This window comes from Eretmochelys imbricata, chromosome 3 (assembly GCF_965152235.1).
Source record: "Eretmochelys imbricata isolate rEreImb1 chromosome 3, rEreImb1.hap1, whole genome shotgun sequence".
In the NCBI taxonomy this organism is placed as follows: domain Eukaryota; kingdom Metazoa; phylum Chordata; order Testudines; family Cheloniidae; genus Eretmochelys; species Eretmochelys imbricata.
In genome coordinates this window covers 100,406,162-100,428,449 of record NC_135574.1, presented here as the reverse complement: position 1 = coordinate 100,428,449, position 22,288 = coordinate 100,406,162, and the positions used below count along the sequence as shown (strand labels likewise).

At 43.1% G+C, this 22,288-nt stretch overlaps 1 protein-coding gene across 1 annotated transcript; it reads right to left on the bottom strand.

The window, feature by feature from the left end:
- Positions 1-4,393: 4,393 nt before the first annotated feature.
- Positions 4,394-21,677, bottom strand: ARG1 (arginase 1). The gene is made up of 8 exons (XM_077813048.1): positions 21,566-21,677; positions 15,408-15,480; positions 13,765-13,939; positions 12,161-12,320; positions 11,578-11,672; positions 9,574-9,678; positions 7,415-7,551; positions 4,394-4,615 (listed from the first exon to the last, which is right to left on the bottom strand). The coding sequence occupies exons 1-8, from the start codon at positions 21,623-21,625 to the stop codon at positions 4,440-4,442; spliced, it is 981 nt and encodes a 326-aa protein (XP_077669174.1). The 5' UTR covers positions 21,626-21,677; the 3' UTR covers positions 4,394-4,439.
- Between the last annotated feature and the right edge of the window lie 611 nt (positions 21,678-22,288).

Below are 22,288 nucleotides of genomic sequence, written 5' to 3'. Positions count from 1 at the left end.
GTTTAGTAAGGTTAGGCCTCATCAGCACCTCCTGCTAAAAGCCCTGGCGCTATAAAAAATAGCGTTGATTCAGTAGAAAGAATTCTTCATATCAGTCTGCATAGTCTACACCTAGTATAGTGTTAGAAGGCACTGTGTTGTCAAGATGCTATCTTTTAAATCATACATACCCCCTGGGATTCTAACAAGTGGTCCAGTGTGAATAATTACGAACTGCCTTATCTATATTCATCTTACGGTTTGCATAAGGTATGCAACTTCACAGGCAGTTTAGGACAGGAAGAGTAGGACTTCTGCATGCCTTTTAAAAAGCCGTCTTGTTCCATTCCAAAGTTGAGTTAAGTGATTCTTGTTTCTCCCAGACTGGATTTGGTAACACACTGCACCTAGGTGCCCTCCAGAAATCCAGTACACATCTTGGAAGTTTAGTCTGCTTCTCCAGAAGCCTCTCCAAAGGTTATTTTGGGGAAGAGCCAAAGGGTCAGTTGATAGGGTTGGGACACAGAAGGGCTGAGGTCTGTTCCCAGGTCTGCTATATCACTTTGGTCAAATCACTCACCACTCTGTATTTCAATTTACTTCTCTGTAAAACTGAGGTAATACTTGCTCACCTTTCTAAACAGGTTTAAAATGTATGAATGAAAAATGCAGTGTAAGTATCAAGCTTGATTATTGGTGTGTGCGTGCCCTCTGACCAAACAATAGCAACTTACTCTGTGCACGCACACGACAGAATAGTCCTATACTATGTAGAAATAATTCTTGGGATTGGCCTGGGACTACAGTGTACATCTGCAGTTCTTTGTAGCACCTGTTTACGGTCATTGGTCTTGCGTGGAGAGTAACAGAGAATTTGGCCTCCTGCCTTTAGGAGCAAATGTTTAGAGCTATTGGTAACCCGAAAACCTGTGAGGTTTTTCTCACCTTTTAAAATTGGAGCCTGAAATCTTTTGTTTCTTCACTAAGCAAGCTGCAACAATGTAAATTAGGCCTCTCCATCCATCTAGGGTCTACCTGTGTATATAAATGGGTTCAGTAGCTCAGTGTCTAAGCTCCTTCTGTTCCTGGCCTATGCAGAGATGACAAAATGTGAAATTGGGCTGAGGCCATCAAAAGATAATGTTTGGCCACTACCAGCCTGGGTTTGAACCTGTGACCTAAAGCTGAAAGGCTCTCTGTCCCATTAACAGTCTCCTGAGTCATTCTGTCTTTAGCTAGGTGGTAGAATTACTATCCAATGGGTTTAAGTATTTTTTAAATACATAAACGTGTTGGGATAAAGTCTCCTTTTGATGTGTGTGCAAAGCTCATTAGCAGGCTTCCGAGGTTGTCGCTCTAGACCAGTGGTTCTCAACTGATTACACATTGTGGGCCACAGGGGCCAGTTGGCAGGGCAGCGGCAGCCCTGACCCTGTCCCTCGCTGCGCAGGCCACCCAACTGCCCGCCCTGGACCCCACGGGGCTGACTGGCTACCCTGGACCTCAGCACATGGCCCCGGGCCCTGCAGGGCCGGCCAACTGCCCACCCCAGACACCTTTTGAACCACGCCAAGGGAACAACTCTACACGTTCATTCTCCACACATTTCACTTTTTCACCGTTGTGCCCGCCACGATACCAAGTGGCAGGACCTTCTACCACCTGTAGAGGGTGAGGAACCCCAGTGGATCAGTCTATATTGCACCCTATTCCCATGGCCTGTCCGGGATGTTGGTTGGTGGCTCCTCAATAGAGCCGTGAGCACGGGCGTGTACCTGGCGCACTTCACCCCCATCCCCGATGCCTGCCCCTTTTGCTATGTGAGGGTGACCCTGGCGCATGTCCATCTAGAACATGCTAGGTTGCAGCCCCTATTCCGGCTCCTCCAAGACCTCCTGGAGAGGTTCTGGCTGCACTTCTCCCCACACCTTTTCAAATACGCACACCCTGTCCATGGCCCCACGAAGTCACGAGACCTCCTAGTCAGCCTCCTCCTGGCCGTGTTGAATTGTTCCCTTGGCATGGTTTGAAAGCGAACTGGCAAGCTCCAAAGTGGCCATATATACAATACCAGGAGGAGGATGCTGGACGGAGAGGTGTGCTGTGACTGTGGGGCCTATTTCCATTCCTCCTTTGTCTCACGTATCTGGGTGGCGTCTGCTGGCTCCCTAGACAGCTTTGAGGAGTCGTGTGGCTATCTACGGTTCTCTGCTCGGTGTCTCCATCTGGATCCCTAGTTTTGAACCTATGACCCCAACTCCCTGCCCTGTTCTTCCTTAGTTGTCCCTCGTCTTCAGTTGGATCCCGGGTCCAATGGCTCCTCCTGCAAGGCTGGGGGAGGGGCCTTTAGATGTGGCCTGGCTTCTGCCCGCCTGCCTCCTGGGATTTCAGTAAGGCCCTGGAGCTCGCAGGACCAGCTGGTTCCCTGGACCCTGCCAGTCCAGCCAGCAGCCCCTGACCCCGCGGGACTGGTCGGCTGCCCCGGAGCACGCGGGGCGGGCTGGCTGCCCTGGACCTGGACCCCAGAGCTCGTGGGGCTGGGTAACTGCTCTGGACCCAGACTCTGCTGGAGCCCCTGACCCCACGGGCCTGCTAGCAGCCCCAACCCTGGATTCCCACCATGCAGGGCACGCCGGAAGCCCCGATCCTGTCCCCGCCACCCTAGGCATGCAGGTGGGCCTTTAACACGCATCTGAGCTGGGCTGCAGTTGTGTGTTAATTCCGTGGGCTGCAGGTTGAAAATTGCTGCCCTAGACAGTTGTAATAAGGTACCTGACCAACAGAAACAGATACCAGCATTGTTTGATGTGAAAGTCCTTTAATCTCTTATCTTAATCATCAGTGGTCTAAAAAGAAATGATTGTTTGCCTAATATTGCCTACGTTGGACTGAATGTTTTTGGTTAGAAGTTGCGCTTTTTTGCTCATGCTTTAAATTACTATCACAGCAAGCCTAGTTTGGGTACAATTTCAGTCCTACATGTGGGTAGCTGATTGTAGATTTTAAAACGGAAGGTGAGACCCTCAGCTGCCAAGACAATGGCAACATGGGTTAATGTTTGTGGCAAACACAGCAGGTGTGAATAATCAGATTTGTGGGAGGCGATAGAAGGGCCTGATGCGTAAGCATTGAGAGATTGTTCTCTGTGTAGGAGGCAGCATGGAGAATGCAGAGGCATGCACATGGTTGACTATTTTTAACTATCTGGTATTTTCACGGTGACCATATGTCCTGGTTTGGCCAGGACAGTTCCTTTTTTAAGCCCTGTCCCAGCTGTCCTGACATTTTTGGCAAAAGTGGGCAAGTGTCCTGTTTGCTCTTGCCAACTTGATCAATTCGCAAGAGCAAGTGGGACAAATGCCCACTTCTGTCAAAGAAGTGCGGTGCAGAGGAATGTGCAGGGGAGTGGGCGAGCGGCGACGCCAGCCCCGTGTGGAGGTGGGGAAGCAGGGGTCAGGTGAGCAGTGGTGGTAGGGGGGGCCCGGGCTACCCCAGGCAGTATTCTGTTTTCCCTTAGGGAAATATGGTCACCCTAGGTATTTTTGTATATAATGTATTTGATCAAAGAAAACTCATCTAGTAAGACTTGAACAACTGTCTGTAATGCCAAAGTCATCTGACTTAATTGGGATCAGTCTCTGAAAGAAGTTCAATTTAGTTATTAGCCACCAGAGGGAGCTTACATGGTGCATTCCCGTTCCATGGTTTCATAGAGCCATAAATTCTGAGGCCAGAAGAGACCACTGTGATCCTCTATTCTGACCGCTTGTAGAACACGGGCAATAGAACTTCCCCAAAATAATGCCTAGAGCACATCTGTATATTAGTCTGTCTGCAAAATTTCAATATAATGTTAATTAATATTTCATTTATAATGAAACCTACATACCCATTATAAAACTATTTCCCAAATCCAGTTATTTGGTATTTTAAAATGTAAATTTCTTTTTAATTTGTAAGATAACATGTTGGATGTGTTGACTCTAGCTCACTTTCTGCATTACTAAAACTTAAGTAATGTTACTTACTACATAGGGGGTTGTTTTTTAAGGAGTATCTAGTACTAACAGTTTGAAATCTCTTCCAGAAAACTTAGTTTAGTGCACAAGAAAAATGTCCACTTTCTTTTTAACGAACCAAGAACTTTATAGAGAGCAACGAAAACAAGGTAAGTAAATAGAGGTAATAATGTGATTTACTGCATAATGGTGGTAATAAATTATTTGACTTGACTTTTAGAATTTGTCATAAAGTAGAAAACAGCATGAGCAAATCTGACACTTTTTACTTCACCAGCCTCCATTAGCATGAGTGACAATTACTGTCTCATTAGTGTCTGAGCTTCAACGAAAAGCTTATTTTTGTGCTTGAGGTTACCAAAGTCATTCAGTAAGCAACAGTCATTAACAAAATATTATACTTTAGGACTGAAAAACTTCTTGGAACATAACTGTATATGTTCAGATGGATTTTTGTGGCTGGGGTATACGGTAACTGGAACTATGAGAACCTTCACGTGCTTTACCAAAACAGGACAAGATAATTGAAACAGCTGTGTTGACCGTTGTGTTAACTTCTTCTTGTGTCTTCCCACGAGCTGGATTGATCTCCATTATATCTACTACCGATAGCAACCCTGCAATAACAAATGACAATTCTACTGAGAAAAATTTCAATTGATACATAATTTTCTTTTCAGGTCAAGAAATTCAAAACTCACTACCACAGAGTTCCAAAGCAGGATGTATTTTTCCCCTTTGGGATTTTGTCTTTGTTCTTTATCAACATTAACAAAGGCTCGTATAAGAAGACAACCAGTAGTGTGCCTTTTCCCAGCGTAGGATAAAGATATTTAGAGTCAGATATTCTACTGTGCTCATCTTTGCTGGACACCACAACAAGGAGCTGATATCAGAGAGCTAATTCTGACTCTAATCCTCAGCCTCAAGCATCATTGGGGGGCTACTCTAATTTGAACCAGGTAGCTTTGTCCCCAAGGGTTCATACACTACCTGAGGCATAGCCAAAGTGCAGAATGCTCTGGATACTCCTCCCTCCCTGCCCAGAACCCATTCAGTCCCACCCCCAATATGTCATCTGAGCCAAAGGGTGTAAAGAAGAAGTCATAGGAGCCAGCTGCATCAGCTCTATGCCTGTTGGGGCTCCCATACTACAAAGTTGCATGTAATTTCTAACCTTTTTGTCCGTTTTTTTTACATTTTATCGAACGCCTGCGTTCCAATGAATTGACAAAGCACTTCACAAATTAAATGCTACTAAAAGACAGGTAGCTGTGGTGGTAGCTATGCAGAGACCAGAGTGCTACCCAGTAGGTACAGCATGGAAAATTTAGCCTCTGGACATCAGTAAATCCCTATTCATGCAAAATGTGCTATGAGCGCAGACAGGACCTCAGTTAAAGGTCTTTCCCAAAAGCCCTGCGCAGTTTATCTCTCTGAAGGAAGGATGAGGAGATGTTGAGGAGATTTGAACCTTTGGTTCCAGAACATCTAGGTCTGCAAAACCTGCTATTTAAGTCGCTACTCTGTCTCCTCCAATTTTAATTTTCATGAGCTCCACTCTTCAGCAATACTTTTGTTTTCTTTTCCTACACTAAGAGGGAGTGATACTTTCTCTGCTTTGATTAAATTTTCAATCCTAATGCTGTTTTAATCTGTAGGCAAAGAGGTGAGGTGATATTACCAGATGTGAGTACACTGGTTTGAGATCATGTGGATTCACTATTTAGAATGCCATGGGCAAAGTATTCCTGAAAGTTTAGATTTGAATGGGCCCTTAGAATATGTGTTAACTACTTATGCTAAACTGTTTGATCTCTTATTTAGCTGTAGTACTTTTCCCAGACCTGAAAAAGAGCTCTGTGTCGCTTGACAGCTTGTCTCTCTCACCAACTGAAGTTGGTCCAATAAACAATATTACTCACCCACCTTGTTCCACTAATATCCTGGGACTGACACCGCTACAACAACATTGTGCCTTCCCTGTTGTCTTTTTGCCTTTATTTTGGACTGGAATTCCAAGAGGTGGTGATAGTGTACATTGCAAAGCAGTCAAGGGCTGTAAACACTGAATGACTTTCCTCTGGCAATACAATGGGTATGCTAAAGAAGGTGGCAAGCTGCAAGAAACCAGTTTTTCCAGTCTGGACTTTGGTGAGTTGTAACCAAAAAATGGATCACCTAAGCAAGGGCCTTGATCACCTGACGGGGAGACCAGGAGGGTCACATGTCAGAGGGGGCTTGAAGTTATAAATGGACATGACCTGTTCTTAGCAGCTGTTTCTCAGTGACCAGGACAAGAATACAAGACTGAGCAGGAGAAAGGAAGGACTTGGGACACTAAAAGGAGTGACCAAAACCCAAAGGGGCTCCGCCTGGTGAGGACAAAGGAGGGTGAGATATGTTTGTGAAGGCTTTGTTACTTTTGCACGCATCTTAAGTCTCTTATGCTTGCTGAGTGAAGTGTCGGGGGAAGGGTATGTTAAGTTATTGGTGAGACTTGGGGGTGGTAGTTCAGCATTGGTCTTAAGCCTACTGCATTTGGATGATGGGGTCCCACTTACAAAAAGGGGTACCATCCAGGGAGTCTGAAAACTGGAAGAGATCCTGAGAATCCTGTTTCTCAGACTCAGTGGGCTTAATAGCATGCACGATCCAGTACTTGAATTTCAAACATAGGAGTCTAGTGAGTATTCAGCAGTGGGCGCTCTGCCAGATCTGTATCACTACCCATTCCAAGTAAAGCATGGCAAATAGGATTCATTTTCTTTTCCTTTTCTTTCTCCTACTCAAGAGCCACAAGCTATTGTAGTTTTAATGACAGGTATGGCTGAGGGTTTGTCTACACTTACCAGAGGATTGAAGCTGCAGTGATCGATGCAGTGGCAGTCGATTTATCAGGTCTAGTGAAGACCCGCTAAATCGGACCCGATAAATTGACTGCTGATTGCTCTCCCATCGACTTCTGTACTCCATCGGATCGAGAAGAGTAAGGGTAGTTGATGGGAGAGTGTCTCCTGTCGACGTCACGTAGTGTGAATCCATTCACATAACTCACATTGCGTAGCTTAGATCAACTTTTCCCTTTAGTGTAGACAAGGCCTTAGGCAATGCTCACCTAGTTTTAACTATAGACTAAGAACTAAATCGGGCTTTACTCTGGACATCCACAGCTAAACTGTGAGCTCATCAGCCTTCATCCTACATTATTACTATGAAGGAGAGTATTCTTGCAGTACTGAATATCACATTCTCTTATTTGATTTGTGAATTCCTCTTATATTAAAGCAGTGAAAAAATCCAATATGTACCTCAAAGTTAGAAAATCCCTCAGCATAACACTTCAAATGCTGAAGGTAGACATTATAAATGTTAAATCTAAAACTATATTAAGAATTTTCAGGTGTTTATTGTACCTGTTCTATAAAGTTCTTCTGCTATATAGATACCCTCCCTCAAAGTCACTCCTCCAGGAACTGGGGTCCCTGTAGCTGATGCCAGAGAGGGATCCAAGCCATCAACATCAAAACTTAAGTGAATTGGTCTCTTCTTACTTTATTGGTGGAAAGCAAGAGAATAAAATTAAACACATATGTTCAGAAAAGCTGTAAAGTGGTCCTGTGAAAATGTTCTTCACAAACAATGAAAAAACTTAAGCCCCCTGATTCAGACTTCTTGTGTCCTACTTAGAAAACGTTTGTGCCACATAACAAAGTTATGGAATGACATTCTGCCTTGGACGGCATCACAGTGAAGCAAGGAACAGATTGTAAATTGGCTCCATGTTTTTCATGGAAGTCACGGATTTCGTGACCTCTGTGACTTCTGCAGCAGCCAATGCTGGAGCAGTCTCGAGCCCCACCCAGACCCCCAGCAGCAGGAGTTTGGGTGTGGGGAGTCTCAGGGTTGGGGGTTGAGGTGCGTGGAGGTGCTTACCTCGGGGGATGCTCCCCAGAAGGGCAACAGCAACTCCTATCCTTCAGCTCCTAGCTCCATGTGCTGTCTCCACCACGGTTCCCAGCCAATGGGAGCTGCAGAACCAGGGCTTGGGGCAGAGCGGAGGCAGCACATGGAGCTAGGAGCTGGGGGGTCACCACTTCCCAGAAGCTGGGTAGGGATCCTGCCCCAGCCCCACCAAACCCCCCCTCGCCCCCCCAGCCTCCATGGTGCCCCCTGGACTGCAACTTCCTTCCCCCCGAGCACCATGGCACCCCCTGGGCTGCAACTCCCTGCCCCACCAGCACCTGTGGTGCCCTCCTGAGCAGGCCACCCTCCTCCCCCCCCCACAAGTTTTAGTAAGGGGTATATAGTAAATGTCATGGACAGGTCATGGGCCGTGAATTTTTGTTTACTGCCCATGACCTGTCCATGACTTTTACTAAAAGTACCCATGACTAAAATCTAGCCTTATTTATAAAGCATCTAGTATGTACATTAGGGCTGTAAAACTAGAGATGGGGGAGACCAATAGGGTCTTCTGATCTATCCTGCTAACAGTAAAGGAGTGTTCCCTAGAATATATTCACTAGAGTAAAATGAACAAACTTGAGCTAAATTGATGATGCTGTCACCATTTCCCGATGTGAGACTGTTCTAGTCTTACAATCTCCTTGGGACAAAGCTTTCCCTGAATTCCGCCTAAAGTTGTGCTGTTTTTTTTTTTAATTTCATCCTATCACTCCTTCCTGTTACTACTACCCTCTTTTACTACCCCCCATAAGACTGTAGCCCCCAGGATGGAGAGTTCCAATGGTAGCAGCAGGTGGGGGAAGCCCTAGCAGCCTAGCTCTGTTTGATCTGTGGGTGGGAGGAAGAACCTAGAGCCAGTATGGAGGCACTTATTATTACTTGTGTTCCCGTAGCACCTAGGAGCCCCAGTCATGAACCAGAATCCCATAGTGGTAGGCATTGTACAAACACAGAACAAAAAGAGTCCCTGCCATAAAGTACATGGCATGAAGTCACTAGAGGCCTCTGAAATTACCCAGGGGCCTAGAACAGTGCCTGATGACTTCCTTTGTAGTCATCCAGTGCCAAAGAGAGACTTGGACACAGTTGTGAGCAGCCAGTGGGGCTGATTTGAGTATTCACATCAAACTTTAAATTACACCAATTTAAATACCATTAAAATAAACCCTCTGTGTTTTAAATGTACGTCATGCAGGGGAGTTTTGAAGTGATCTTTGACAATATGATCAACAATACTTAGTGGGTCTTCTGTAACTGTCAAGGCAGAAATTTTGTTTCTCTGATCTTTGTGATCAGATTGACAGTACATAAATTGGGCTTGATTTATATGCATGAGTATTTGGCAAAATGTGCCGTGTTCTCTTAGATCTGTTGAACTTTAACACAACCACATAGTCCTATTACATATAGAGGAGCTCTTCTCCCACTGTCCTAGAACAATTTTGCTGTACTGTCCTGGCAGGTATCTATTCAGCATCCCTGGAGTGCGCCAGTGACTGACTGGGATCTCAAAATTCTGGGGTGATTTACCTGCTCATTTTTGTGCATGGGTTGCAGTGTAATTTTTATTCTGTTTAAAAAAAAATGAAATAGTTTCTTTACTTACTTGGCCAGCAAATAACTAAGTGTTTCTTCCATCACCTTCCCAATCCCAAGTTGATCTATTTCAGTCATCGAATAGTATTTAATACCCACAGATTTCAGAATACAGCTGAAAGAGACAGGGCAGACACATTAACAGCTTATGAATGCAACTAAAAGTACATTGTTTTTTCAGCATTTTGTAAATATACTGACATCTGAAATGTTTATCTTCCATCAGAGAACTAAGTACAAATATTAAGTAAATTTTACATTTTAATTCTGCTTACAAATTATCAACCAGATGAATTAATTATAAAGGCAAGAGTGGGGGGTAAAGTATTCTGCTTATATTCAAGTGCTTAATTTTCGAACTTGGGTATCTGAGCACATATATAGGCACCTAATCTATATTGGTTATATTTGAAATATGTATTTAGTTAATATGAACTTGGATGCCTTAAGTCACCATTTAGGTGCCTACAAATCAATATTTAAGTTCTTAAATTTGGATTTAAAATGTATGTATTTATTATACACATGCTGGTTTAGGCAAACAGGGGAAGGATAGGGAGCAATAGCTGGACAGGCAGGAGCAGTTGATCAAAGATATTTTTTGATTGAAGAAGCAGATGATTGAAGATGAAAGAACCAGATGGGTGGGTGAGGATAAGAGAAGAGGCAAAGAAGAGCAGGGAAAGCTAAGAGATGATGTAGAGAGAGTGGATTGGGTATTAGAGGACAAGGAGGAGACAGACCTGTGAGTCAGACTGGGGTGAAAAAGATGAAATGTACAGAGTAGGGGATGGGCAGGAAGGTGAGAGTTCTTGCTGGATTGCATCTTTTCTCTTTGAAGAAATTGGAGAGACTCCTCAGCACAGGAGAGGAGCAAGCAGCTGGTTTGAGGAGAGAGCCAAAGGTAGAGAAGAGGTGTTGATAGCTCTGGGTGCAGGCTTCATTCAGTCAGCAAAAAGGGGTTGAGCAGTTTGGGAGGAAGTTTTTGCAGTCACTGGATTTTCCCCCCATGTTTCACTCATGAACATGAGCGGAGAAAGCAGATATGAGAGGAGGGGAGGGAAATCACTTCTGGTGAATGTAGCATGACCTTTTGAGGTAAGATATTTAAAGATACTGTCTGCTCCCTGCAGTTATTGATTTATATATTGCAGATTTTGTCTGTCTTTGGGGAAGGTGGGCCTATTTTCTGCTTTATTTTCTCCCATCATAGAAATCTAGGGCTGAGGCAGGACCAAGTAAACCTAGACCATTCCTGGTAGGTATTTGTCTAATCTGTCCTTAAAAACCTCCAAAGACAGGGACTCTACAACCTCCCTTGGAAGCCTATCGTAGTCCTTAACTATCCTTTATACTTAGTTTTCCAAATAACTAACCTAAATCTCCCTTGTTGCAGATTAAGCCCCATTACTTCTTGTCCGACCTTCAGTAGACAGGGAGACCAATAGATCACCATCCTCTTTATAACAGCCATTAACGTATTTGAAGACTGTTATCAGATCCCCCCTCAGTCTTCTTTTCTCAAAGACTAAACAAACACATTTTATTTTTAACATTTCCTTGGAGGCCAGGTTTTCTAACACTTTTCTCATTTCTGTTGCTTTCCTCTGGACACACTCTGATTTAGCCACATCTTTCCTAAAGTGTGGTGCCCAGAATTGGACACAGTACTCCAGCTGAGGGTTCACCAGGGCCAGGTAGAGCGGGACAATTACCTCCTGTGTTTTACATACAACACTCTGTTAATATACCCCAGAATATTAGACTTTTTCTACAACTGCATCACATTATTGGCTCATGTTCAAATTGTGATCTACTATATCCTCCCTCCCACCCCATCCCCCAGTTCTTTTCTGCAGTATTACTGCCTAGCCAGTTATTTCCAAATCACATCACATTAAGCCTCACACTGGTCAAGGAGGCACCTACTCTGCAGTCTGCAACAACACCACACATCCATTTAGGCAAGGGAAATGTGGCATTTGAGCACTACTGAGAGAGGAACTAGACTCACTGTTCAGCAGTGTCCACATCTCTTAGTCCAATATACACAATGTCTTCAGCAGACAGGCACGGGGTTATCCACGAGAATCCTGGAACATCAGGCATCTCAGAGGATCAAAAGAGGTTTTATTTTTACTAGGTTATCCCCATAACAACCAGCCTCCTCCTCAAAGGGGGAGGGTGGAGAATAAGACTTGACTTCTTAAAAAGCCCAAAATGTGAGTGTAGAAAGGTTGGATGGATTGAGAGCAGGCTGAATTTCAGACCTTGCCCCCAAATCAGAGCCATAGGACACTGGGTCCTTGGAGATCCTCCTTTACCATGGCTCCCGACCAGTGGCAAAGCTTTGAAGCCCCTTGCTAACCCCAAGGGTTCAGGGCAGGGACTACCAGACTTCTTGCCCACAGGAGCCATGGGTGATCCATGGGGAAGAAGGGGTCCCAATATGAGGAAATAGGTGGGCAGGTTCCCTTGCTAATTCTAAATGTTACAATAGTAATAAGGGGGAGAAGAGGATGAGCAAAAACCCACATCTGTTTAGGACGAGTTTCCAAGATACTTGCAATGTAAAGAGGTGATGGCAATTGTATTACCTTGTCCTTCAATTCCTTTAGAAGGAAAGCCACTGGCTGCCCATGCATGTTCCCAGATGATGATGTCAATGGAGTGTTAATATCAGCATGGGCATCAACCCAAATTACAGCAAGATCAGGGTGAATCTTTGCATGGCCAGATATGCTTCCAATTGCCAAGCTGAATAGACAGAGAGTTGTGTGTAAACACAGGCATTACATGGCACAGCACACAAGATATTTTCCTTCTCACAGCACCATGCTAAACTTATTTGTAAAAGTATTTGTTGTTGGAAAACATTCTCTGAGGTTGAAAATCTGCAGCCCACTGTGCAGCCAAGGAAGGCTCGTCATGCGCTGGGAATGCTATATTTCTTCCTCTTCCTGGGGAGAAGCCAGGAAGAGGAAGGCTGGAAAAGGAAAAGGTGTGGCTGGCTTCCTGTGTCCTATGGAGTTGAGCTCGGGGGTCAACACTCTCTCAGACACACAGGGCAAAATTCTGGAACATTGGCAGGAACATGGCTAGCGAGTTCACATACTACCGAGATTCCCTGGTCCAGAATGGTCATTTGGGCTCTGATCCAGCAAAGCACTCAAGCATGTGTAGAACGTGAGTTGTCCCCTTCACTCTGCTGGGTATACTCAAGTGCTTAAAGATGCACAATTTGAATAGTCCCAATGAAGTGAATGAGACTCTTTGTTGTTGAGACCTGGCCTGAAATAATTAACATCTGTGTGGAGACCTTATTCTTTGGAATATAGGATTAGGGAGGTAAATGAATCGTCAGGCTGAAAACAGGACATTTGTGCTAAATAAGATAAGTAGATAGGTCAGTAGGCTAAAAAGACAATGAGTGAGTTAGCTAAAATGAGAGGTAGAACACCCAGGGAACTATTTACTATGAACTAAATAACAAGGGACAAAGTAAATTAGGAATGTAGAGAATGAGGGAAAGAGAAAGTCTAAAATGGACAGCATGTGGATAGAACATGTGGTACTGGGATCGGTTCCTACAGATTAACCAATCTGATCCTAAAGTGAGTGATGCAGCGTCCAGTAAATGTAATGCCATGTGTGAATGTGTACAAAGAGAAATAGTTTCTGTATAACTTTGGAGCTGTGATGTTCCCTGATCAACTCAGCGTAGCATTGCTGTATGCCAAATTACGATACCTGAGTGACGAAATCTGGAGTCAAACTGAGTTCTTGGGAAGCTGAATGAAAAGAGATCTCCAAGGGAATCCCAACACCATTTACATTCTTTAAAGCTATGCTCATGCTTGAGTGCTTTGCTGGATCGGTGCTTTGGTGAACAGCCACGTTAACTACCCACCCCTCCCTTACTGGAACTATTTGCACTGTGTAAAATTATGCACTTGCATAAGTGTTTATAGGATCAGGACCCAAATCTACATAAAACTCCAAGGCTGATTATCTCTTCTACCAATCTTTTTAAAGGGATGTTGGCATGGGAAAAGGCTTTTGATCAGATTTAACAGACAGCCGCTAGTCTTGAAACTGAACTGAAAGAACTTAGCTAAAAATGAACTGGCTTTTCATTTGGGTAGTCTGTGCAGCTCTGAAAGCCATTCATGCTTTTATACAGACAAGTATAACAAAGGACCTGTGATCACCGCCAACTACCAAACAGGTTTTTCCACTCTTCTTCGCTTCTGCCACAACGCTGGCTAGCTTCTCATTTGCGCTCCCAACGCTTCTAGGATTTTTTGCATTATGACATGGTCTGTCATTGGGAATGTCATCAAACTGCAAGGCTCCATAATCTTTAACATCACACCCTGGGATTAGCACAGTGGAAAGAAGTTAAAGGTCACAAGGAAGTACATTTTTCATTTAAAATTTCCTGTTCAAAACAATTGAACATTATTGTGTAGCAGGTAATACGGAGTAAATCACATGTCATTTGCAAAGCTATTTTATGCTTAGGTGTGTTTATTGTTTGCAGCTTAATCTATAACTCTGCTTTTCTTCTTTAGCTCCTTATTGAGCAGTTCCTAACCCAACTCACCCATTTGCCTCGGTTACCATTCTGAAAATCCGGAGGCTGGAGCTTATGCTGCTATTACTAGCATGGCTTCCAGAGGTATGTGTAGGAGAGCAAACTTTCACCCCCCAGAATAGCTAAGAGATGGTCAGCAAGGGCAGGTGTGGAAGGAACTAGCTGCTAGCTTAGAGGGAAAGGAGCTCTTGGGGGACAGGGATTGGTGTTTTGTTCTGTGGTTGTACAGCACCTAGCTCAATGGAGTCCTGGTTCTCCTAGGTGCTGCAGTAATACCAATAATAATAATAATTCGTAATGGTGCAATGGTTACAGTGTTGTCCTAGATTTGAGAGTCCCTGGTTCAATTCCCTGCTCTGCTGCAGGCTGCCTGTGTAACCTTAGGCAAGTGACTTTGTTGGTCTGTGCCTGAGTTCCCCTGCTGAAAAATGGGGCTAATAGCACTTCTCTACCTCCCACGTGTGAGCATAAATACATCCAAGACTGTAGAGCACTCGGATACTATGGCAATGGGGGCTATATAAGTACCAAGTAGGCAGCAGTGTACAAGTACAAGGCAGCGCTCTGTCAGATGGGGAGGCAGCAGTTAATTCAACACCAAATGAATGTTGGGTTCTGCTACTTCTGCAAGGCTTCAGCAGAGTTCTAAGCCTCCCAAGCACCATCGGGGCTGTGACCTAGGCAGCTTCCCTCTGCTCCAGAAAAGTTTGAAGAACATCTCTCCAGTGATTTTGAGCTTGGAGGAGTGGGGATGGGAAACATATTTTCAGCCTAAGCCCGCTTTTTTCATTCACACACATTTGAAAGGCCAGCCTTCGAAAAATATAAAGTTTCACAGTAAGTGATTGGGGGGGAAATCTACTTTTGGACATACGAAGTGAGTATCTGCTAAGATGACATCACCAGAAATCTAAAATAAGTACATGCTTTGTGCTGGCCAAGAGGAGGGGCAGGGTAGAATTGGGGCTTCTGGGTCAATTTGCATGAAGAAGGTAAGAGTCTCAAAACACTTAAGAAATCCTCTCGGGTGACAAAAAAATTGTGAGCACAAAACTTGTACAGCTTCTGTGATTTTTAGGTACTTTGCAATTTTCTGCAAATTTTCAAACATAGTGTTTTGGTTTTATTTAAACATTTGTCATTTTTTTTCATTGAAGATGCCAGAGCATTGCTTGCGTACTTGTTGGTATGTTTATAAAGGATAATGTTAATTGTATTTAAATTTGTGTTTTCCATTTGAAAAATACCTTGGGCTGTTAGTTTATCAATCAGGCCAGCTTCCTTCACCGCTGCCGGCCCGTCTTCCACTCCTTCCCGTGCCTATTAATAAGAAATATAATAAGTCAGGCAGATCATGTACCTGAGTAATTACGTAAGAGAAAAACCTGTTTTGGAGCAGAATTTACATTAAACACTACATTATGTGCAAATGTGCTGCTCTAAAATAATTTGATTGGAAGAAAAACAAGTATATCACCTCGTCTGTTCTGATGTAAGTGCAGGAGGCAAAAATCTATCCAGGAAAGAAATGTGGATCCCTATCCTGCAAGCTGATCCATGTTGAAATGAATCAGGCTCTGCATGGGTCCACCCACATGGACCCAGTTCATAGATTCATAGATATTTAGGTCAGAAGGGACCATTATGATCATCTAGTCTGACCTCCTGCACAACGCAGGCCACAGAATTTCACCCACCACTCCTACAAAAAAAACCTCACACCTATATCTGTGCTATTGAAGTCCTCAAATTGTAGTTTAAAGACCTCAAGGAGCAGAGAATCCTCCAGCAAGTGACCCGTGCCCCATGCTACAGAGGAAGGCGAAAAACCTCCAGGGCCTCTTCCAATCTGCCCTGGAGGAAAATTCCTTCCCGACCCCAAATATGGCGATCAGCTAAACCCTGAGCATATGGGCAAGATTCATCAGCCAGATACTACAGAAAATTCTTTCCCAGAAAATTCTTTCCCAGGTAACTTGGATCTTACCCCATCTAAAACCCATCACAGGCCATTGGGCCTATTTACCATGAATATTTAATTACCAAAACCATGTTATCCCATCATACCATCTCCTCCATAAACTTATCGAGTTTAATCTTAAAGCAAGATAGATCTTTTGCCCCCACTACTTCCCTCGGAAGGCTATTCCAAAACTTCACTCCTCTGATGGTTAGAAACCTTCGTCTAATTTCTAATCTAAATTTCCTAGTGGCCAGTTTATATCCATTTGTTCTTGTGTCCACATTGGTACTGAGTTTAAATAATTCCTCTCCCTCTCTGGTATTTATCCCTCTGATATATTTATAGAGAGCAATCATATCTCCCCTCAGCCTTCTTTTAGTTGCAGGATCGGGGCTGTAGTTGAAATAGGGCACAGAAAATAAATTGCTGTAATAGATCCATGGGTGCACATAACTGCACCTTAAGGGAGCCTAGATACTTGAAAAGTAGTTTACAAGCATCAAGCAGAATCTAGTTTGAAAGAAGAAAATAATTTCCCTGTATTCTAATTTTTCAGGTAATGGTAATTTTTCAGCCATTCTCTGTGTTTAAACAGTTCTATCAGCTAACAAAATTGATCTCTTTTTCATATCCAACCTGGCCTAGGAATTCTCAAGCATGACTTCTGGTCATTTCAAACAACTGAAAGCAAAAATCATTGTCGTCTTGTATACGTTTTGTTCGATATGAAATTACCGAAAGCTTCTGTCTAAGGGTTTGTCTTCATCCCCCACTACATCGGCACTGCTGCGATCGATGCAGCAGCGTTGATTTAGTGGGTCTGATGTGGATGCGATACGTTTACAGGTGAGCGCCCTCCCATCGACATAATTATTCCACTTGAACAAGAGGCAGAAGTTATGTCAATGGGAGAGCGTGTCCCACCAACATAGCATGGTGTAGACACCGTGTTAAGTGGATGTAAGTTACATCACTCTTTCTTTACACCCCTAAGCAACATAACTTACGTTGACTTAAGTGGTAGTATAGACAAGGTGTTAGTTACATGCAAGGAAAAGAACGGTTCTGGATGTAGGGAATGTTAACAATACAGAAACAAACGTTCACTACAGGTTCACCAGAGCATTTGTATCCTTTGTAAGGGTAACGGTTTCTTCTATTGCCTATTAAAGAAAATGATCATGTCCTTTTCAATGTATCATTTAAAATAATTATTAGCCAGCTCTGAGACTGAAACTGAACTCATTGTGCCATAGAGAGCAGCTGCTGTATTGTGCCCAGTCCATCTGCCTGATACATGTGTAGCTCACACTGACGTTAATGGGAGGTGAGTTGTTTTAAAGGTAAACTGGCTCCTCTTCATATCTATAGATAAAGGTTTGTCAGAGGCCGACTGCTTGGGAAACGTGGCGGCTGGACCGGAGGAGGGACACAGCAGTCTTTGAAGTTTCTCTCCTGGTTCCTCTGAAGTAACCCAGCTTCAGAGGGGAGAATTACATTTCTCTTCTAGCCAAGCAACAGCACAGAGCTGTGGCTGGGCTATTTTACAGTCTGACTTTTAATTAAAAAGTTGAAATGGGAACTGGCTGACTGGTCCCAAAGTAGTGCTGTAAGTACAAGCTACATTTTAAAGCAGCCCAGCTGTCTTTGAAGTGCACAGCGCAGCTGCATGAGGGAGGAGAGACTGCTGGAGGCCTCAAAGGCACAAAACAGCCAGTTTTAAATAGCTCCCATGTGCCTGGATTCAGCAATGTCCTTTCTGCAGCACTTCGCTGATAATACCACTCCGTTCTTTATTATAGAAATAAGCTAGAAGTTTGACACTCCAGATTCAGGGCACCATTATGCAAGGCTCCACTCATGTTTATGAGCTCTACTTATCGGAGCTATCCCTTTGAATTCAATGAAACCATGTGTGTGAATGAGAATTACTTGTATGAGCAAGACTTGTAGGACTCAGTTGTTTGCAGTGGAAAATGAGAACGGAACATGCCAGCTAGGATACAAATTATTGCCAGAAGACACCTGGATTCAAGGGAGAAGTCCAGGTAACCTTAATAAAATATATTATTTTAGTTACAGTAGCACCTACAAGCCCCAGCTAAGATTAGTTATTGTATTGTCCACATTACTGCAGTATCTGAGCACCTCACAATCTTTAATGGGCTTATTGTCACAACACCCTGTGAGGAGAAGTGCTATTACCTCCATTTTACAGAGGGGGATCTGAGAGTCCAAGTGATTTCCCCAAGGTCACACAGTTAGTGTGTGGTGGAGCAGGGGCTTGAACCCAGGATTCCCAAATCCTAAGTTAATGCCCTAATCACACTGGTGCGTCCTTCTATTAGATATACATATATATAGTAAGAGACTTTGCCCTGAAGAGTTTACAATCTAAATAGATCAAAAAGTGGGAGAAAAGAAGTACTGTCATGTTACAGACAGGGAACTGAGGCTCAGAAAGATTAAATGACTTGCTCAAGGTTACTTAGGAAGTCTGTGGCAGAGCATGACCTGAACCCATGTCTCCTGAGTACCAGTCCAGTGCCAGAAATACAAAACAAAGTCTCTATCATTTATTCCTCTCTATGTTCTTATCTTTCTACTACAAACTATTTCACAGTGGAAAGAGATGCTTTATCTAACACTAAAATGAGTTTTTGAAACAAACACATTTAAAATGAAATAGCTATATTCTAATACCAATAAATTATGTCATAAGAGAAACAGCCTTGCTGAATCAGACCAGAGTTCCATCTACTCCCATATCCTGTCTCCATCAATGTCTGGTACCACCTAACTGGGCTAGAAGAGAAATGTAATTTTTCCCCTTTGAAGGTGGAAGAAACCCTAAAATAGGCAAATATGAAATAACTTGTCCCCATAGAGTAAGTTTCTTTTTAAACGCATCAGTTAGTGGCTTCACTTATGCTCAGAAACAAGAGGGTATATATAACTTGCAAATGTTGAATCTTATCTGATTTTCAAAGGGGTGGAGCACTCATTGGCCCCGTTGCAGTGTATAACTTTGATATTCACACTTGCAAATGTTAGGAATTTCATTCTCAGTGTTGCTTAACAGATTCCACTCCACACACTCTTTAAATTCCTTGCTTGTTATTGGGGGGGGGGGGGTTTGTGTGTTTTTGAGATATGATCATGTCTGAAAGTGATCAGCTGCCACCGTTGGAGCCAGATTTTCAAAAGCACTTGGAACATTGGAGGCTGAGCTCTTTTGAAAATCTGGCCTTACATTTACACATTCATTCTGGGACTTGGGACCCCAGAGGCTGCAACTCCTTACACATCACATATTGTAGGCTAATTAATAGAAAGGGAGAAAGAAAAGCAAGTCCAGCTAACGCCTCTGAGTACAAGCAGCGCAGCCAAAGCAGAACGTTATGTATTATGTGTTTGTATCAGTCTAGACATTATAATTTTTTGTGATACTTGGGGTAAGGTTTTCTAAGGAATGGATTGCAGAAATGGAATAACTCTCAAAAAGAATAAATGGGTATGTTACTTTAATTATTAGTGCAGGTAGAAGGGGAATGAGCGTCTCCACAGCTAACTACAAGTCATGCCCTCACCCTCAGGTGCACTTTACAGTTTGAAAATGGAGAGCGTAGAAAGAGAGTGTGCTGGTACCAGGAGCAAGCACATTCCAGGTTGGAAAGAGAATCTGTTTCTTTTCCAGTGTGTGTAATTTTGTTTCTGAGACAAAGCTGAACTGGGCTACAGCATTATGCTGCTAGCTGAATAAAAAGGGACTGAAGACCATGCCCTTACAGCAGGCTGAAGAAGGCAGGGTTTTTCTTAAGGAAAAGCTCAGCTTGGGGGTGATGCAGTAAGTTTATCTGAAGGAAAGCCTTACAAAAGAGGACCTAATATTTAAAAGTGCTGAACACCTACATCTGCAATTGATTTTTAACTGGAAGGGTAGGTGCTCAGCACCCTTGAAAATAAGGTGACTTAAATTTAGTTTTCTATATAACTCTGTTTAGTCATATAGTCATACTGTTTATATCGGAAGGCCACCTAGACAGTGGTCAGCTTTGCCACTGGAATGCTTAAAGCTGATCAAGGTAGGAATTTCTAAACATACTAGGGCTGATTGAAAATTTCCATCAAACCCTGATTTTCAATGGAAATTTGCATTTTAGACCAAACAATTTATTTGTTCAAATTATCTGCCCCACCCCCTCCCCCCGAAAACTGAATACCAAGACATTTCACTCGTGAAGTGCTGCTGTGGTGCCTCATGCCACTATTCTCATCTATGGGCCAGGCCGCTGCTGGACTTCATCTTCCGTGATGCACTATGGCCGCTTGATTCCCATGATGCCTCAGCCTCCTACCCCTACAACGCCACTGAGGGGAGACTGTGATACATTATGGGAGGTGTAGTCTGACCAGGGAGCCTGGCTTGTAGAGGAGAACAGGAGCAAGATACACCTGAATTACAACTCACATGAGACACAGTGGCAAAACTTCAGAACTGAAATATTTCAGTTTTTAATTTTTCTCTGAAAACATTTTTTCCTGCAGAAAAACGTTTTCTAACCAGCTCTTTATTCTTTGTATTAGTTATGTTTTTGAATAGTATTGCATCACAAAAGTTAATGAGCTAATATTTCCATACCAGTATGCTCTCTTTACTTGTGTATTTATTTATTTCCTATGTCACTGCCAAGAACCTCATGTCTGTGTGTGTTAGGAGGAGGGGGGAAGTTACCATCTTCATCATTAAAGGACTAAACCTCATTCTTGGAAGCAGATTATTACATATATGATGGTGGAGGGTGTAATCTGGAAGCAAGTATAATCACATCAGAGGCATTGTGTATGCTGTGCCTAATTATTGAAATAAGCATGACTGCAGTAATTTCAATGTGCTCGGCAGGTGTATATCCGGAACTCCCCCTTACAAGATCCCATTAAGATTAGGAGAACTCCCATATTACACAAATAAAGAATGTAAATTGCTAACAATTTTAGTGTAATTATGTTTAACCCTACTTTTTGCTCATCCATGAATGAACACTATGTTCATGACAAATGGAGAATATTAATAAGGGAGTTTTGAGATCTACAAAGCTGGTGTGGGCAGAGAAGTTCTCTTGTGCTTCAGTTGCTCAAACCAAACAGAATTTAACTGAACTTTTTTGAAATATAACATTTGCACTAAGAACAAAACAACGCTAAGTGTTGCCTTTGGGACTGACATGGGTGAAAGTGCCTTCTCATCCAGAGCTGTGGAAAGCTGTGCTAAACGTGTAGCTTACTCCATATTCTTTATGCCTCCCTTTCTAATAAAGAGAATGAGACAAAGAGAAACCAGGAACAAAGGTCACAGACAGTAGTGGCTTCATAATTTCCAGTCTATAACCCCTAAACATAAGTGTTTATAAACACATTTTAGAAAAATTGGAAACACTCTACCTGTCCTTTTGAAAAAGGAGCCCAGATGATTCCAGCTGAGGTCTTCGGTCTTTCACTCATTCTGCTACACACCTTGCCCTCTGGGATCTCACCAAAATGGAACAGGTACCTCCCTCTGACTGGCAGAGGTCAGATTTCTCCCATTTATAACAGAAGGGAAGCTATTTACCATTGTGTGTGTGGGGTGGGGTCTTTTCCTCCACCCACTGAAAAGAGCAATTGCACAAGCACAGATCAGCAGTTGTCACTTTCCTGTCCTTGAGTCTATGCAACAGAATAACCCCATTAACTGTGTATTTTGTATTCGTTATTGTTTAATTTTACATAACTATGGCAAGCTTGTTAATTCAGAGCCTTTTTTTGAGTGCCAGACTTCTAGCTCTTTTGCAGGTGTTAAGTGGCACACCCTGCTGTGGTGTGCATTACACGGCAATATGTTCTTTGGGTATATTGTGAAGTAGAAGGCCTCTATCCGTCAGGAAAGTACACCCTGCTGCAGCCTGTTGCTGTTCTACTATAGCTATAGCTTCTTAATTTTAAATTCAGTGGTTTAAAAGAAACCTTAAAATCCAACTTTTGTGATATTTATGCAACAGCCTTCTAAGTGTTAATATATCCTTTTGTAGTAAATGGATGGATACGTCTTCATTAAGTGACAGGTTTATAAACAACTCCCCTGTGCTCCAGTAACTATTATTAAAAAGCCTTTTTAGGTTTCCTGAA

Coding starts and splice junctions, on each gene's coding strand:
- ARG1 (XM_077813048.1), bottom strand. CDS start 21,625: ATGAGTGAAAGACCGAAGACCTCAGCTGGAATCATCTGGGCTCCTTTT. Junction 12,321..13,764: donor GTAGTTGGCGGTGATCACAG/GTCCTTTGTTAT, acceptor CTGTCTATTCAG/CTTGGCAATTGGAAGCATAT. Junction 7,552..9,573: donor CTTAGTTATTTGCTGGCCAA/GTAAGTAAAGAA, acceptor CCACCAATAAAG/TAAGAAGAGACCAATTCACT.